General features: G+C 52.3%; 1 protein-coding gene across 3 annotated transcripts; it reads left to right on the top strand.

The window, feature by feature from the left end:
• The first annotated feature begins 75 nt into the window (after window positions 1-75).
• LOC122377392 (BTB/POZ domain-containing protein 2-like) lies at window positions 76-12,230 on the top strand. 3 transcript variants are annotated; one of them, XM_043357365.1, is made up of 7 exons: window positions 76-117; window positions 1,552-1,694; window positions 2,377-2,510; window positions 5,917-6,121; window positions 6,497-6,583; window positions 7,010-7,144; window positions 10,880-12,230. In XM_043357365.1, exons 2-7 carry the CDS (start codon window positions 1,581-1,583, stop codon window positions 11,618-11,620), a joined length of 1,416 nt encoding a protein of 471 aa, XP_043213300.1. In that variant the 5' UTR covers window positions 76-117; window positions 1,552-1,580; the 3' UTR covers window positions 11,621-12,230. The 3 variants fall into 3 exon arrangements, with proteins under 3 accessions (XP_043213300.1, XP_043213310.1, XP_043213289.1); XM_043357375.1 differs by having other exon boundaries at window positions 116-166; XM_043357354.1 differs by lacking the exon at window positions 76-117 and adding an exon at window positions 356-378.
• Window positions 12,231-18,059: the final 5,829 nt, after the last annotated feature.

The following is an 18,059-nucleotide window of genomic DNA, read 5'->3' on the forward strand; positions in this document are numbered from 1 at the left end:
TGGACGGGATTGGCCGGACGACGTAGAATCTTCGTCGTCCGAGAGACATCGAACGCGGGGTATCATTTCTGCGGCCATCTGCGGCTTGCGGCGCGGTGTGGTGTGCAGGGGCTTTGGGTAAGATTTGATAATATTTCTTGCGCCCTAACTCTTCAACAACAACAACGATAATATTTCTCTACATTTCATTGGGCTACAAATCCTACAATTCTTAGGAATTTGACTGTTATATATCACAACAATTTGGTTTACTATTGCTATGAAAAGAGCCTTGGCCTTGGCTGTTACTTGTTTATGTGATGGATTCCCTCTTGGATCTTGGATGGTACTAGCATGGATATGGTTCAAGATTGGTACGCCTTGGATGGTACTTTGATGGTACCTAGGAATTCATCGAATTCAATTCATTTCGATTTATGCATTTCATTCATTTCAGTTTATTTCAATTCAAATTGAGTTCAAGTTCATACGAATTCATTCCTGTGATCGTATGAATTTAATTTGATTAATATTTACTTAGTTTTGACTGTTAGAATCTTGGTTGTGACTGCAAAAAAAAAAGATTTTTTAATTGGGCCAGAGAGTTAGTTTATTCAGACATCTTGAGCTAGATTTCAGGCTGCAGCATTGGGCATCAGCTTTCAGCATTGGGCTTTGACATCGATTTCACAACACATTTCTTGAAATGCCTGTGAACGGTGAAAACCTGACCTTTGACCTGACCTGTGATGTCATCGGTTTGACCTAGGTCAATGAAATTTGGTCACAAGGTAGTTCCCGGGTGGGGCTACCGAACGCCGTTTGAATTTTGAAAATCGGCTGGTAAATTTCCGAGATCTTAGGGGGGGGGGCGAAACGCCCTCCCCCTACGGGTGGTAGGGTCCGCCGATAGCCCTATGGGGCGCGGGTTTTAAGCATGATGCTAACATTGACCGTTTGAAAACCTCATCTATTTCCTCAGTATGTATATTTTTTGCTTTGTTTTTGCCCTTTTTGCCTGATGTTTATCTGATTGATTCTTGATTCTTTTATGCATCCTATCCTGCTATCCTCTGGAGACAGAACACAGCCGGAGATCACTGCCTACCCACACATATGCCATTTTTTGTCTTTCACCTTGACCCCTGACCCTGAAGATTGACTTGAGGTCAACAATTTTAGGTATTCTTGAGATGCTCTTGAAGTTGCCTGTCCCGTAGCTCAGTTGGTAGAGCATTGGACTCCCGGTAGTGAGAGCCCGGGTTCGAGACGCTCCGGCGCTCGATATTTGAGACTCCTGACGGGGATGGTCTGCGGTTGGTGGGAGCAGCCGCAGCCAGTTGAAGTCAGTTGAGTGGGACAGGCCGTGTCCGGCTTTGAAGGGCACGTTAAACTTTGGCATCTAAATTCTCCCGTTACCCGGAATTGCGCGATCGGACGGTAGAGGTCGGGGTCTACGCAACAAGCTCTGCTTAGCGTGGGCTTCGGCTCTGTCAATCCGTCCATTCAAACATTCGAGCTAAATTTATATAAAAAAGTTTTGATGATTGTTGAAATGTTTTTGTCCCTCAGAATTTTGCCTTTATCTTCAAATCCAAGCTATGACTGATTGGCAAATTACAAAGAAGACTCTCAATGAGAGATGCCTTTTCCTGTTTGAATCAGGACAATGGCATGATTGTGAGTTTATTGTGGGGATGGAGTCAAATCAGCAGGTAAGATTGTTGTTTTTATACTTAACTTTTAGTTGCTGATGTTTTTCTTTGCTTTGGCATTGTTTCATTACAGAGAGTCAGTGTGATTGGTGGTTACCTACATTATTCCTCAGTGTTTGTTTTCAAAGGCAAGATTATCATCGTCATCATAAACCCAAATGTGGCATTGTGTGCTGAGATGTTAGGTGTTAACAGTTCTGCACTATAACAAGTGGCAGAGCTGTTGGGGATTAACTGGGGCTGACCAGAGTCAGCCGGAGCCCTGCTGTTCACTTAGTCCCTCCACAGTCCACAGTCCAGGTGTGGACTGTGGAGGGTGTCTCCACATGTGCTGAGGGTGTCTCCACTGGTGCTAATGGTGTCTCCACAGGTGCTGGCAGTGTCTCCTCAGGCATTGATGGTGTCTCTCCAGGCATTGACAGTGTCTCCCCAGGACATGCTGACAGTGTCTGCCCAGGTGCTGACAGCCTGACAGTGTCTGCCCAGGTGCTGACAGTGGCTCCCCAGGTGCTGCCGGTGTCTCCCCAGGTGTGTCTCCCTGGGTGCTGACGGTGCCTCCTTGGGTGTGTCTCCCTGGGTGCTGCCGGTGTCTCCCCAGCTGCTGACGGTGTCTCCCCAGGTGTGTCTCCCTGGGTGCTGATAGTGTCTCCCCAGGTGCTGACGGTGTCTCCCGGCTCGGCAGGTGTTCCAGGCCCACAGACTGGTGCTGACCATGGCCAGCCCCGTGTTCGAGGCCATGCTGTTCGGCGGTATGGCCGAGAAGGCCCCCATCAAGGTCCTGGACGTCAGCCCAGAGGCGTTTAGGAGCCTTATGCTGTGAGTACCTACTGACATCATAAACATTGAATTGTATAGGGTAGGTTGGGTGGGGGTAATTTGAATTTGGAACAGGTGGGACAATTTGAGCATTGTGTGAATAACACAAAATTACGGAAAATCCATAAGTGGCTCGACATTAAGCCCAATGGGGAAATTATCGTAACTATAAGTCTATTTGTAACTACAGTATATTATCGTATATTTGTCCTCTCCGTGGCCGAGTGGATAAAAGCGCCAGAATTCGACGCTTAGCCGGAAGTGAGAGCCCGGTTCGAGCCCCGGTGCGGGCGGCCACATTTAGCTCCTACGTGTAATGGCTTGCGTGTCTGTGGCAGGGCCGCACAGAAGCCAGGTAACGTGAGTGAGCGGAGGGGACCGTGTCCAGTCGTGAGGGCACGTTAAACGTTCGGACAAAATTCTGCCATACAACGAATTGCGCGATCGGGTGGTGGGGTCAGGGTCAGCACAACAAGCTATGCTTAGTGCGGGCTCTGATTCCTCAAATCCGCCCATTCAGCCATTCGGACTAAATTTATAAAAAAAGAAAATAATAAGGGCTATCATTCGTATGAACGGGGTTGAAAGTTTCAGGGAATGAAGATGTTGACGCAAACTGTACAAAAACAATTTGTAAGTAAAAACGACCAACAACACGGCATTGCAACTTCATTGCAGCGCAAAATCTTAGATTGGTAGTGCCTAATATGCAACGGGTGTTGTTGTAAAATGAACTAATTAGTGCCTTCAATCCATGAAATTTGCTTTTGAAACCTATTTAAATATGACAAAGACTTTTATCGTGGGGTACTTTGAACATGGTTTGAGAATTTCAATGAAGACAGGAAGAGCACCGAAAAAAAACGACGCTGCTAGTATTTTTTTTTTTGTGCAAATATCGACCCAAAGCGGTAGCAGATAAGCGATGCCAGTTTAAAAAATGTTATGTCTTATGTCCATCCAATGTCCGGCATTTTCGTTGGTTTTCCGTCCAAAAATGTTGAAGTCAGTCATTTGTCCAAATATGTCCGAAAATTACGCAGTAATCAACACTCAAAACTCATTTAACTTGCTTATAATGTAATTTTACCAGCCGGAAAGTGTTCATTATATTAACCCGCGCCCCACTGGGGTCTGTGTATAACGCGCCCTTCTGGGGGGAGGGGGAGGGGGCGGCTATTCATAGCCCCCCCCCCCTCCTAACTCCGAAACTATTACGATTAGAGCCTTATCAATTGTCATTCGTATGCGAGAATAAAAACGGGTACACACTGTGTAAACTGCTGTAGGTGAAACGAAAGCAAATAATTGTAAGTAAAAAAAAAAAACTGCGATTGCAGCATGATGGCAAATGATTAGATCACCGCCAAGCCAAAAGAGGTACGGCTTTTTGTGACCCGGCATTAGAAGCAGGAGGCTTTAGGGATCATTGACATGTATAATTTTTGCAGCTTGTATGAAATGAGCGCACGCTAGCGGCGTTTGAACTTGCACGTACCTGACAGTCATTTTACGACATAGAAAATGTCACGACTTCGGACAATCATACGCGAGGCCGGTTTTGACAAAAAAACATGAAAACTATGTGATTTCAGATGCCCCAAACATTTCTTTGGCTGGCCATATCGTGATTTACTCGGTTTGGTTAACTTGACTTTTTGGTATTTATGGCCACTCGTGAACCCCATTTGCATCACTGTGTACCGCAAGGTCCGGAGCGTCTGTTACGGCTCCAAAGTCAAGCCGGCGTGGAATTGGGAGAGCTGGGGCACCCCCAGCTCGGCACAAAATTCTGCCTATGCTAGACGGTTCGTTTCTTGGGAATTACATACATTGGATTATTATTGTAATTGTTATTGTAAGTAGCTTGTATTCTTGTATTCTTGTATTGCATAATATCACCAACAGGCATGATCCCTATGATAGGTGAAGTCAAAAGATAAAATACGAAAAAAAACATGCACAATAAACTATCATAATAAAAACAGTATTCTCATGTACATTGCCCTAGAGTCTCACGGATCCGGTATAGAGGACGAGGCGCCTCTTGATGCTTCCAACAGGATCACATAACACATCAGTTTGAGGCTGGGCTTCCAGAAATTTGTTGGTGGCACGAGGACAGCGCGTAAACAGGCCGTTTGCAATGCAGTTCACTCGCCCACGCGGCACATGGAACAATGTCGACACAGCGCTGCGTGTCGCTCTGAGCGGAGCGTGTAACGAGAACGACCGTAGAAGATGAGAGGATGACACCGAACCTTTGAATACCTTGCACAAAAATATAATGTCACTCTCAATGCGCCTGGCATGTAGCGATCTCACGTCGAACAGCTTCAGCAGGTAATGATATTCAATCGAGTCATGGTGAACGTTCGTCATGTTTGCCAGCCAAATCAAAAACTTGTGTTGGACACGTTCCAAACGCACGAGATGACACTTGGAAGCACCGGCCCAAACTACAGAACAGTACTCTAGGATGGCCCTAACATTTGCATTGAATGCCGCGAACACTGCTCTCCTGTCCAGTTTGCACCGCGGAGAGGTCGCCTGGAGGCTCCGCATGAGTAGCCCTAGTGCCCGATTTGCCTTTGAAACAATCACATTTGTATGGTCTGCAAAAGTAAGTTTTCGGTCAAGTACCACACCCAAATCACGAATCGAAGTCACTTCCTGCAGAGTGCTACCACTGATTTGATACACAGATGGATATATGTCTCTTTTGAGCGTGATTTTAAAAGTTTTACACTTCGAGGGATTCAGCTTGAGCCCCCAGACCGCCGCCCATTCCGTTACAGCATCAATATCGTTCTGGAGCTGTATTATTGTAGTTCCTAGGACACAAACGCTTGGAGGAGGTGCCAGTCCCAGCACTCGGGCGCTGGCCAGGCGGCGCCGGGGACCGTGTCTGGGCGGCCTACAGCGTGCTGTTTGATTGGGCCGGCCGGCGGTCACGTGACCGTCTGGTCGTGGGTCGGCGGTCGGCCGGCCGCCGGTCACGTGACCGTCTGGTCGTGGGTCGGCGGCCGGCGGTCACGTGACCGTCTGGTCGTGGGTCGGCGGTCGGCGGTCACGTGACCGTCTGGTCGTGGGTCGGCGGCCGGCGGTCACGTGACCGTCTGGTCGTGGGTCGGCGCGGCGGCCGGCGGGCGACCGCGGGCCAGTTCCGTATAATAAAGGCGAGATGTTGCACGGGCTCCCTGCGTGTAGAAGGAGGGAGGCGCGCGCGGTGACAGGGGGCTCCCCTTATGACGTCAGACCGGATCACTACCACCAGCTGATTGAGCTGCGCGAGGTTCAGGACGGAGCTTGGAGCCGAACGTTGAACTCTAACTTTGACCGCGGGCTGTCACTCGCCCACCGCCGCTCCGCAGTGAACCTGCTGACGCCGCCGGCCTGCCGGCAGGTACATCTACTCGGACCAGATCAACCTGCAGTCGTTCGACCAGGCGTGCGAGATCTGCTACGCGGCCAAAAAGTACATGCTGCCCCACCTGGTGGAGCACTGCACCAAGTTCCTCTGGAAGGACCTCGAGCCGCACAACGTCTGCCGCGCATACGAGTTCGCCAAACTCTTCGAGGAGCCAGTGCTCATGGAAAAGTGCATGAAGGTCAGTATCGCTGCTTTTAGTCACTTAACGTCCTCTTATTTTGAACATCTTTACAGTATGCTGCTTTTTTGTGTTAATAAATTCCTATTACTTTTAATTTAGTCATTGACTGTGCTCAAAACTCACTTCGATGCTTCGGTAATCTTGGTTTCGATCCTCGGATAAGTTGTGAACGGCATTTTGAAACATGACGTGGCTTGCGTTTAGAAGCGTGTTGACTTTGTTCGACTGTAAAGCCATGGGATCTTCCCTTGCCCCCTGCTCGGCCGATATGGGGCAGCTGTGCATGTGTCGAGTACAGCTTCTGGCGGTGGACGGTGGTGGCGGTAGGCCTGTTGTCGCCACAGTGCGCTCCACCGTCCCTGCCCGTTTCAGATCATCACCCAACAGACGGCCAAGGTGATCGCCACGTCGGCCATCGAGGACGTCGAGCACGCGTCGCTGATCGCCATTCTGGAGCAGGTGAGCCCGCGCCGGCCGTCCCCCTCGCCCCAGGGGCCGTCACACCGTCTGAAAGGTGGCGGGCTGAGCACACTGGATGTTTGACGCTCTCTAAAGCGTCATTAGGTGGTGTTCGTACGAGTAACTATTCAGCGGCTTTTTTTGCTACCTGCGCATTTTATACCGTCATTTTAGAGGTGAAATGTTGAAATTATATGAATCAATCCATGAAATATTTGTTTCTTGACAAGTACAATGTACATGGTGTTGTTTTGTGACCTCCGTTTTAAAATTCCATGATTATGGCGAAGGAATCAATGCAGATAATGTTTGTTTATCCGGCCTCGGCTGGATAGCGATGTAAAGCACAGCTGTTTCCAACGCTGCTAGCCGCTCCGCTGCACCGCGGTGCTCTGTTGTGATGTGCCGATGGCCTTTGTCGCGCAGGACTATCTGAATATCACCTCGGAGCTGGACATATTTAACGTGCTGGTGCGCTGGTCCCGCAAGGAATGTCAGCGACGGCCACTGGAGGTCAACGCCGTCAACCAGCGCATGGTACTCGGCGACGCGCTCTACCGGGTGAGTAGCGACAGCGGGCTCCGTGCGCTGGGTGGGTAGCGACAGCGGGCTTCCTGCGCTGGGTGAGTAGCGACAGCGGGCTTCCTGCGCTGGGTGAGTAGCGACAGCGGGCTTCCTGCGCTGGGTGAGTAGCGACAGCGGGCTCCCTGTGCTGGGTGAGTAGCGACAGCGGGCTCCGTGCGCTGGGTGAGTAGCGACAGCGGGCTTCCTGCGCTGGGTGAGTAGCGACAGCGGGCTTCCTGCGCTGGGTGAGTAGCGACAGCGGGCTTCCTGCGCTGGGTGAGTAGCGACAGCGGGCTTCCTGCGCTGGGTGAGTAGCGACAGCGGGCTTCCTGCGCTGGGTGAGTAGCGACAGCGGGCTTCCTGCGCTGGGTGAGTAGCGACAGCGGGCTCCCTGTGCTGGGTGAGTAGCGACAGCGGGCTCCGTGCGCTGGGTGAGTAGCGACAGCGGGCTCCGTGCGCTGGGTGTCGGCAGGAGCTCCCTGTGCTGGGTGTCGGCAGGAGCTCCCGGTACTGGGTGTCGGCAGGAGCTCCCGGTACTGGGTGTCGGTGGGGGCTCCCTCTACTGGGTGTCGGCAGGAGCTCCCGGTACTGGGTGTCGGTGGGGGCTCCCTCTACTGGGTGTCGGCAGGAGCTCCCGGTACTGGGTGTCGGCAGGGGCTCCCGGTACTGGGTGTCGGCGGGGGCTCCCTGTACTGGGTGTTGGTGTGAGCCCCCGGTACTGGGTGTCGGCAGGAGCTCCCGGTGCTGGGTGTCGGCAGGAGCTCCCTGTGCTGGGTGTCGGCAGGAGCTCCGTGTACTGGGTGTCGGCAGGAGCTCCCGGTACTGGGTGTCGGTGGGAGCTCCCGGTACTGGGTGTCGGCAGGAGCTCCCGGTACTGGGTGTCGGCAGGTCGAGCTCCCTGTATGTAGGGGAGAGTGGGACACATAGTGTCATTTTTACAAGATTGGCTATGGCGCCCACACTTTCAACAGCTGGTGTTTGATACTTGCCTGGTATATTCCCTACAGCAAGAACTTCAAATGCCCTGTTGGTGCTCCGGTTGCATTTCAATGGGTTTCGACGCTAGAGATTTCATCAAATATGGTCGCACGTATGTTGTATTGATAGTAGGTACCAGACCTTGCCAAGAAAAAAAACAAACATCTCAAATTACAACAGTATACCTGCGCTCGATAGTTTTCGAGTTTAGATTGCACTATATAGGTACTGGTTTTAGGCCTGGATAATGGACACTGGACAGGGCCTGTTGGTGTTCTGTACTGAATAGTTTTTAAATTTTGGATGCCGAGTCTGAAAGTCATGTTCATAAAGTCACCAGTGGGCAGTGATCTCCATCGCGTGCGGCCAGGGGTGTCCTGACGTCCTGAGTCCTGAGTCATCCTGTCTCTGACAGCCTCCAGGTGCGCTACCTGACCCGTCTGGTGCGGTACCTGACCCGCCGTCCTGACCCGCCGTCCTGACCCGCCGTCCTGACCCGCCGTCCTGACCCGCCGTCCTGACCCGTCAGGTGCGGTACATGTCCCGCCGTCCTGACCCGCCAGGTGCGGTACCTGACCCGCCGTCCTGACCCGTCTGGTGCGGTACCTGACCCGTCGTCCTGACCCGTCGTCCTGACCCGCCAGGTGCGGTACCTGACTTATCCGCTCCCTGACCCGCCAGGTGCGGTACCCTCGGCTACAGGCTGATCGGTACAGGGACCATATGATAGGTCCTACGGCAGCCAGGGGGCTCGCGGGGGACTCACGAGCCCCTCCGACTTTTCAGCCGGGGACTCGTTTTATGTTTTTGAGCTCCCTCGCCCCAGTGCGAGACATGTAAATCTAGCAACACCCAGATCTACCAACTCTTCTCGGAATGAAGAAATAATAATACCGGGGATGGACGTCTTCTGGCGACCCGAGCCGCTGCCATACGGCGTGGATAGGCTGTGCCGTTTAATAATAAGTCAAGTGACACAGTCTACCAGCACCAGGTGACAGCTATTGTCAGCTCTTAGGCAAAAATAACCGGTGAATAGTCACTATCGACCAAACTGTAGCCGACCGTACCTGACCCTCCGCCAGTTGCGGTACCTGACCCTCCGTCCTCTCTCTCTCTCTCTCTCTCTCTCTCTCTCTCTCTCTCTCTCTCTCTCTCTCTCTCTCTCTCTCTCTCTCTCTCTCTCTCTCTCTCTCTCTCTCTCTCTCTCTCTCTCTCTCTCTCTCTCTCTCTCTCTCTCTCTCTCTCTCTCTCTCTCTCTCTCTCTCCTCTCTCTCTCTCTCTCTCTCTCTCTCTCTCTCTCTCTCTCTCTCTCTCTCTCTCTCTCTCTCTCTCTCTCTCTCTCTCTCTCTCTCTCTCTCTCTCTCTCTCTCTCTCTCTCTCTCTCTCTCTCTCTCTCTCTCTCTCTCTCTCTCTCTCTCTCTCTCTCTCTCTCTCTCTCTCTCTCTCTCTCTCTCTCTCTCTCTCTCTCTCTCTCTCTCTCTCTCTCTCTCTCTCTCTCTCTCTCTCTCTCTCTCTCCTCTCTCTCTCTCTCTCTCTCTCTCTCTCTCTCTCTCTCTCTCTCTCTCTCTCTCTCTCTCTCTCTCTCTCTCTCTCTCTCTCTCTCTCTCTCTCTCTCTCTCTCTCTCTCTCTCTCTCTCTCTCTCTCTCTCTCTCTCTCTCTCTCTCTCTCTCTCTCTCTCTCTCTCTCTCTCTCTCTCTCTCTCTCTCTCTCTCTCTCTCTCCTCTCTCTCTCTCTCTCTCTCTCTCTCTCTCTCTCTCTCTCTCTCTCTCTCTCTCTCTCTCTCTCTCTCTCTCTCTCTCTCTCTCTCTCTCTCTCTCTCTCTCTCTCTCTCTCTCTCTCTCTCTCTCTCTCTCTCTCTCTCTCTCTCTCTCTCTCTCTCTCTCTCTCTCTCTCTCTCTCTCTCTCTCTCTCTCTCTCTCTCTCTCTCTCTCTCTCTCTCTCTCTCTCTCTCTCTCTCTCTCTCTCTCTCTCTCTCTCTCTCTCTCTCTCTCTCTCTCTCTCTCTCTCTCTCTCTCTCTCTCTCTCTCTCTCTCTCTCTCTCTCTCTCTCTCTCTCTCTCTCTCTCTCTCTCTCTCTCTCTCTCTCTCTCTCTCTCTCTCTCTCTCTCTCTCTCTCTCTCTCTCTCTCTCTCTCTCTCTCTCTCTCTCTCTCTCTCTCTCTCTCTCTCTCTCTCTCTCTCTCTCTCTCTCTCTCTCTCTCTCTCTCTCTCTCTCTCTCTCTCTCTCTCTCTCTCTCTCTCTCTCTCTCTCTCTCTCTCTCTCTCTCTCTCTCTCTCTCTCTGCCGGGTGATTTATCTGACCCGCGGTTCTGACACCCTGCCGGGAGCGGTATCTGACCCGCCCTCTTGCTCCGCCAAGTGCGGTATCTGACCCCCCGCCCCCCTGCTCCGCCAAATGCGGTATCTAACCCGTCCTCTCTCTGGCCCTCTGCCGGGAGCGGTATCTGACCCGCCCTCTTGCTCCGCCAAGTGCGGTACCTGATCCTCCTTCCTGACCCTCCGCCAGGTGCGGTACCTGATCCGCCAGGTGCGTTACTCAAGGCCCGCGTTACTGACCCGTCCTCTCTCTCTCTCTGGCCTTCTCTGACCCGCTGTCCTGTCCCTCCGCCAGGTGCGTTACTGACCCGCCAGGTGCGTTACGTGACCCGCCGGGTACGGTACTGACCCGCCGGGTACGGTACCTGTACCTGACCATCCGTCCTGACCCGCCGGGTACGGTACTTGACCCTCCGTCCTGACTCTCCTCCGCCAGGTGCGCTATCTGACGATGAATGCCACCACGTTCGCCAACGGTCCGGCCGTGTCGGGCCTGCTCTCGCCCGAGGAGAGTCTGGCCATCGTCATGAACATCCTGACGCCGGGCAAGTGGCCGCTCCCGGACCACCTGGACGGCTCGACGCTGCCGCGCGGCGCGTGCCCGCCGGCGCCGGCGGCGGCGGCCGACAGCCAGCTGCCGGGCGGCAGTCGGCGGCTCTGCGCGCGGCCCATCCTGGGCGAGCCGCACCAGCTGATCCGCTGCCAGGAGGAGGCCTCGCTGACACTGTCGGTGGACCGTCCCGTGCACACGCTGGGCATCATGGTGCCCTCGCAGGTGACGGACATCCCCACCGACTGGCTGCCGTCCCAGTCGCTGCGCAATACGCCCGGCGCCAACCTCAACTACGGCCAGAACGGCTACATGGAGCTACTGTACGCGTACGTGGCCGACTCGGACAACCAGCGGCTCACCTACACACACTTCACGTCGCGCGTCAACTACAACGACCTGGTGGAGATCCTCTTCAACCGGCCGGTGCTGATGCAGCCCGGCCGCGTCTACCGCATCGGCCTGGTGCTCAACAAGCTCGGCTGGTACCCGATGGGCGTCAGCACCACTCAGGTGCACGCCAGCGGCGTCACCTTCAGCTTCGGCATCGGGAAGCCGGGCGACAACGTCAAAAACGGACTGGTCAGGAAGATAGTGTTCAGCACGGACGGCGTGCCCGACCTGTGAGCGGCGGACGGCGCGGCGTGCCGGCGATACTCGACGCAGCTGTGAGTACCGTGTGCTCGGGTCCCCAATAGCCTGCCATATTGTGCTGAGCGTATTTGAAGTTGAACAAAATTTGGTAGTCGTGGGGTCGATCGGTCGATTCTGCTCTTATATGGTACATCGATTTTGTATTAGAGAAGCCACGTATCAGTGATGTTTGAGAGGCTGTTTGGTCTCCTCGTGTGAGTAGTTTTGTTTGTACATAGTTTTGTTTGTAGTTAGTTTCATAAATTACAATCCTGTCGAGTGGTAGAGGATCCTACGCAGGTTTGCAATAGTATCATGGAGCTGCTGCTAAATTTGTGCTGAGGTGGCGATCCACTATTGATGAACAGCCAGGGAAGCCGCCGGAGCGTTTCGCTGTTACTGCTATGTGCTCTAGGCCGCGTGTCTTTCTCCAGTCGCTGAGACCTAAAAGGGCCACTGTGTTTGTGTATCACCTTTCTGGTACCTGCTGCGCCTCCTTCGTCCCTCTATTCACCCGGGTGGCTCCAGCGGCCGATTTCGTAAAGCCCGGTAATATCTTACATCAGGGTGTATTTTACTTCCTAAGAAACAACGCCCTGTAGAAGTGAGTGCTGTTACTGGGATGAGAGGGCGTATTATGCGCCAGTAAATGTATGCTTTGGTTAGTTTTGGTCCGTATTTTACTACACTGGCCTATATTATAGTAAATAACATAATTCATATAGTTACATCCGTATTTGCTTTATTAACCCTCGCATGTGTGCGGCGTTTGCCAGCTTCTAATGTGTAGGGGGGGGGGGGTCGGTTGGACCCCCCCTTGCCGTTTGGCCCCTGATCGAGCTAGAGCTTCGCGGAAAAAAACGAGCGTGTTGCCCGTGACGAGAGGAAGCCGATGATACCCAATTTTAAGGTCCTAGGTCATTGGTTGACCTTCCAGGTCAGGTCAATGACCCAAAGTCGGGAAAATCGGGACCTGTTAGAAAGTCGTAAAGTGTGGCTGCTTAGGGGTTTTTCGGGGTGCTGATCACGAATATCGTGTTAGTTTTGATCACAGATGATGTCTTGAAGCATTTAGACCAGGTCGGGTCAGGTCAGGTCAGGTCAACCAGTAGGCGTCGTGACGGGTATTCGTAGTACGTGTCAACCGCCTCTGACAGCTTCGTAACATGTTACGAAGTCACCAAAACTACTTCGTAAATGTTCAAATGGTTGCTAAATTCGAATTCAGCTCCAAAAACTAGCCTAGAAACATGTAAAACTCGAAAAAGTGACCCGAGGTCACCCGAGGTCACCAAAGGTCAATGACCTGACCTGACCTTCAGGTGACCTTGACACACACGGGAGTAACATCAAATCACATGTTTGAACGTTTGAAACCACGAAAAGCTTGCAAACACGCGGCTAGTGCGAGCCGACATACGCGAAATCGCGATTCCGGCTAAACATGGTCTCGGAAAAGAGGTCACAGGTCAAAGGTCATTTGGGTCAAGGTCATGAAATTTTCAGGGTAGGTGTAAAATTGATCAATGCGAGGGTACTGAAAGTTTCGTCGCGATCGGCCGCTTTTTACGCGAGTTATTCGCGAAAAACCATGGGGGGGGTCCATCCGACCCCCCCCCCTACACATGCGAGGGTTAAGCCGCTTGGGCGTAAAATGCAGGAAATCGGGTTGGCGAACAGCTGTGCCAGTCGTATTTAACGCCTTTTTTATGAAATCGGCCGCTGGATGGGAAATCGCTTAGCAAACACGTGACAGAAAACACCAGCCGGTACTTGGCCTCCGTACTGCCGGAAGAATACTGTATAGGGCTGTACCATTCACTGCACTGGGGCGGACCACATCGCCACCCCTCACTGATGGGATGCCACGGTAACCAGTCGACACTAGCGCAATGTCCGATAGCCGACTGTACCGTACCGCGCGCCCCGACCCTACCCCGTGGGCCCGTCCCACCCCAAAGCGTTCAGTCGTGTGCTGCTCCCGCGCCCTCATCACAAGGAGCGGGGGCGCGGTACCCTATCAGGGACCCGCGTGGGTAGGGTGAACGCAGCTTCGTCACGTCACTCGGACCCCGTCCCGTCGCCCCAAGGGAGCGCATCTTCTGGTGGCCGGGGGAGGAAGGCTGTCGGTGCGGTCCGACCTCCTCAGGAACTCGCAGACTGGTTGTGCATGGAGATTGAGAAATCCGAACACTTACAACAGTGTTACTCCTATAATAATAAATGACATGGGAAAACAAGTAAAGGAAGTACTCCGCACTTCAATAATTGTACATTTTTAGCCTATTTTCATCTGCGTATGGTCATGGATCATATGCATGACTACGGTAGGCTATCTAGTATCTACATACATACATTTGATACATCGTCTCCCAATTCGCTTATTCACTTGCTCTCATACTTCGTGTTTCAAACTGCATACCAAAAAAAGAAAAAAGAACAAGTGGTAACATGACACGTATGATGTACTACATCAAAGGTAAAACAATGCATCGGTGTAGTGCACAAGGCACAAGATAATCAGGACGACCGGCCGGACTCTGGTACTCTGCGCTCGCCATCCCCACTCTGTCGTATTTCCGTCACCCTACACACCACATACGCGCACATTCGTGCTGTGCTTTTTACAGACGAACTCGCTGCACCTGCCGCGTGGAGGGTACTTGGGCAGCTTTTCCTTGGCCTACCGGTGGCCGGAGCCACGCCCACCACTCGGCTCCTGCAGGCAGAGGACACACCCTCCACGTGCCGCCCTCTCGGCTGCGGCTGGGAGCTGCTGGCGAGCGGCCTCCTGTCCCGTGACAGCCGCGAGTGCAGCCAGAGTGTCGCTGTTTGAGCCGACTGGGTTCGCCGGCCGCTCCTGAAGGCGGGGCTTAACTAGCTCCTGACCAAGAGCCAGGTGCATTGCCCTCCTGTCGGAACCCCTCGTTAAACCACGGTTGAGAAGCAGCACACTGAAACCAGTCACTTACGTTACACCTATAATTATAAAGAAAACCGCCGTGTTGGCCGCCTCCTGAGCGTTGGTTTTCCCATGGCTGTTTCCAGCATGGAGTCGACGACGTCGACACCTCCTTTGGTCGAGTTGTAGTACAGGATGACCTCTGGTTTCCTTGTCTTCTCATCTACGATTGGAGTCTCGTGCTGGGTAGAGAGAGCCATCACCACCTTCCTTGGCTTCGGGCAGTGGGACGCCAGGGTGACACCGTTTCTGAACGTGAACATGCTGCTGCCCGGCTCCCGGTTCTGAGGGTTTGCCAGCTCAGCGGAACATGCTGCTGCCCGGCTCCCGGTTCTGGGGGTTTGTCAGCTCAGCGGGCGGCAGTCTCCTGCTGCCCAGCCCCGGTTCTGGGGGTTTGTCAGCTCAGCGGGCGGCAGTCTCCTGCTGCCCAGCCCCGGTTCTGGGGGTTTGTCAGCTCAGCGGCCGGCAGTCTCCTGCTGCCCGGCTCCCGGTCTGGGGGTTTGTCAGCTCAGCGGCCGGCAGTCTCCTGTTCTTGTTTAGCGTCCCGACGACAGTGAGCCGCTCGGCGGCCGGCTCCTGTGCCCGGGACACGGACGTGTAGACTGTAGAACCGGTCCGGCGTGACGCTCCGTCCCGACCCCATCACCTCCTGCAGCAGGTAGCGGACGGTCTCGTTGACACCGTCGAGCTGGACGAAGGGCGGTGCTTGTTCAGGCGCCTCCGGTTCGCCCGATTACGTCCACAGCTTCCAGAAGTAGCGCTGGTTGGCGTCAGCGGCCGCGCGGAACAGTATTCCGTACCTTCCCGGCTTGCTTGGGAGGTACATTTTCCGCTGCCCTGCAACATAGATACCATTAACATCCCAACACCTTACACGCGTCATACATCGCCTGACTATCTAACACCCAAGGCAAACGGTAATTATCCTCTACTCGAACTATACCGATATCAAATTCAAACGCCACCAGATTCCTTCCTTTACCATCGCAACCCAGACCCCTGGAAACAATGCGACTAGCTGAACTTAAGATGTATTGCTTGCATTCGTTGCATTGCATCGCAAACAGCAAACCATGCCCATCACCGCGCATCCACAAATAACGGTGGTACCACCCACAGACCAGCACCACCACCGTTTTTTTTTTTTTAACGAATATTTTACATAATCTGACCCGCTACTATTCAGAAGAAGACCGGCGCGTCGCTTACATCAAGTGACGCTCAGCAGACGTGTTTCCTCGGACATACCTGCGCACGGCCCGCGACCGCCACCTGCCGGCCTCTGCCAGCTGTAACTCAGACATACCTCTCATTGCGCCGTGAGATGCCCCGCCAATACGAAGATAGTGGCCCGAAACCCCGGTTGTTGACATGCGGCACTCTCGAGCCACCATCTTCATCACGGCAGACAGCCTGGCCGAGTCGATCGGAGCACCCGAGGCGTCGATATGAAGAACTGTGCTCCTCCATCGGGACGCACCTGAAGGAAGTCCGGAACTGCTTGGACCGGGCAGCATCCCAACCCCGGCCTAGCGTCAATTATTATGGTTTGGGGTGTGATGGATGTCTTCGAGGAGGGGACCCGAACGGTGAGCTTACCCCCGGATAGGGATATGTCCGTCCATTTGATTGTGTGCTGGGCGGTGGCACCCCGCACGAGTTCCCCCGGCCTGAGGAGTCCGAAAAAAAAAAAAAACAGAAAAATCGCGCGGAAGGCCGCTCGGTCTACCCGCCGAAGACCGACTACATACAGTTTATCTACAAAGCGCAAGATTTCCTCTAGTGTAAGAGCCCTCCGATTATCCGCCGACGTTCTCAGCCTCTTCGCCCCCTGTAACAGCTGCTTGATCAGAAAGCTGCCCGTAGGATCAGGCAAACCGCGTACCTTGTGCCCATATGCGATAGCTGACGCATGTGAGGTTAAAGTCGACGACTGGAGACCTTTGTCATACAAGGCAGCTAAGTATTCCGCCACTGCGTCCACGGGCATCGGGAACGCTAATTTCTGACCCGGGAGGTGATTGGTGGCCACCTGCTGCCACACGCGGTTGTAGAAAGATCTTGTGGCGGGGGCCAGGGCAGGGTTACAGGACAATTTGCCGAACTGCATTTTGCCGAATGCTTATTCGCCGAATGTCAATATGTCGAATGCATTTTGCCGACGTGTCTTTTTGCCGACGTGTCAAAAGGGCGAAGTGCTAAAAGTCGAAATGCAATTTGCCGACATGCCTTTTTGCCGACGTGCAATAAGTCGAAAATGTCAATTTGCCGAAATGTCAATTTGCCGAAAAGTCAATTAGTCGAAATGTCAATTCGTCGAAATGCTAATTTGCCGAAATGCTAATTAGTCGAAATGTAAATTTGCCGAAATGTCAATTTGCCGAAAAGTCAATTAGTCGAAATGTCAATTCGCCGAAATGCTAATTTGCCGAAATGCTAATTAGTCGAAATGTTAATTTTCCGAAGTGTCAATTAATCGAAATGTCAATTTACCGAAAAGTCAATTAGTCGAAATGTCAATTCGCCGAAATGCCAATTAGCCGAAATTAACTTAACCTAGCCTAACCTAACCTAACCTAAACTGACCCGTAAGTATTAACTTTAGGACCGACTCGCTTTTCAAAGGTAAAGAAACCCACTTACATGTCACCAAAGTAAAAGAAAAACATAACCAAACCTTACCTAACCTGACCTACTGATTTTTGCCTACCCGTGGATAAGGAAGAAGATACTCACATGAATAGATTGCAGACAATGATAAGTCAATTATTTTTAGGTTAAGTGGTTGTGTATCAGGCTTCAGGCCTTTGGCCTGAAGCCAGATACACAACAATTTAACGCTCACCGGAACTATTGGTTTTCTACATACCTACCTATTGGCCGGACCTATTGGCCGAGGTGGTAATTGCTGAAAGGCGATTTGCCGAATGTCATTTTGCCGAATGCAGTTCGCCGAATGTCATTTTGCCGATGTGCTTTTTGCCGACGTGTCAAAAAGTCGAAATGCCATTTGTCGACATGCCTTTTTGCCGAAATGCCAATTTGCCGAAATGCTTACTCTGAACCACAAAATTTGACTTTTGTCATAGTACAGAAAGCAGAATACCCATTTCTGTGGTAATTTGTGACGCTGAACACGAATCTGGCATCAGAAATGGCGTATCAGGCTAGGTTTTTGAGATCCAGTATGTCTGTGTATCTGCTCTGAATGGCTATTTTCAACATTTCACTCTTCCTTTATATGACGTTGCCGGTGACTCCGAAGGAAAAAGCTCTGTGTCTGGGGTAATTTAGGGTGCAAAATACGAATCTGGCACTAGAAATGGGGTTATCGTGTTAGGTTTTGGCATTACAGTATGTTTGCGTCCTTGTCTTATGTGCATGTAGGTAGGTACTCAGCTTGGTATTCTGTCTTTATATTACATGGCTAGTGATTCAATTTACTTTCGACAATCAAAATATTGGTGATAT

The sequence above is a fragment of the Amphibalanus amphitrite genome, unplaced genomic scaffold (genome assembly GCF_019059575.1).
Source record: "Amphibalanus amphitrite isolate SeventyFive unplaced genomic scaffold, NRLGWU_Aamphi_draft 000004F_arrow, whole genome shotgun sequence".
NCBI lineage: Eukaryota > Metazoa > Arthropoda > Thecostraca > Balanomorpha > Balanidae > Amphibalanus > Amphibalanus amphitrite.

Coding starts and splice junctions, on each gene's coding strand:
- LOC122377392 (XM_043357365.1), top strand. CDS start 1,581: ATGACTGATTGGCAAATTACAAAGAAGACTCTCAATGAGAGATGCCTT. Junction 1,695..2,376: donor GGATGGAGTCAAATCAGCAG/GTAAGATTGTTG, acceptor CCGGCTCGGCAG/GTGTTCCAGGCCCACAGACT. Junction 6,122..6,496: donor TCATGGAAAAGTGCATGAAG/GTCAGTATCGCT, acceptor TGCCCGTTTCAG/ATCATCACCCAACAGACGGC.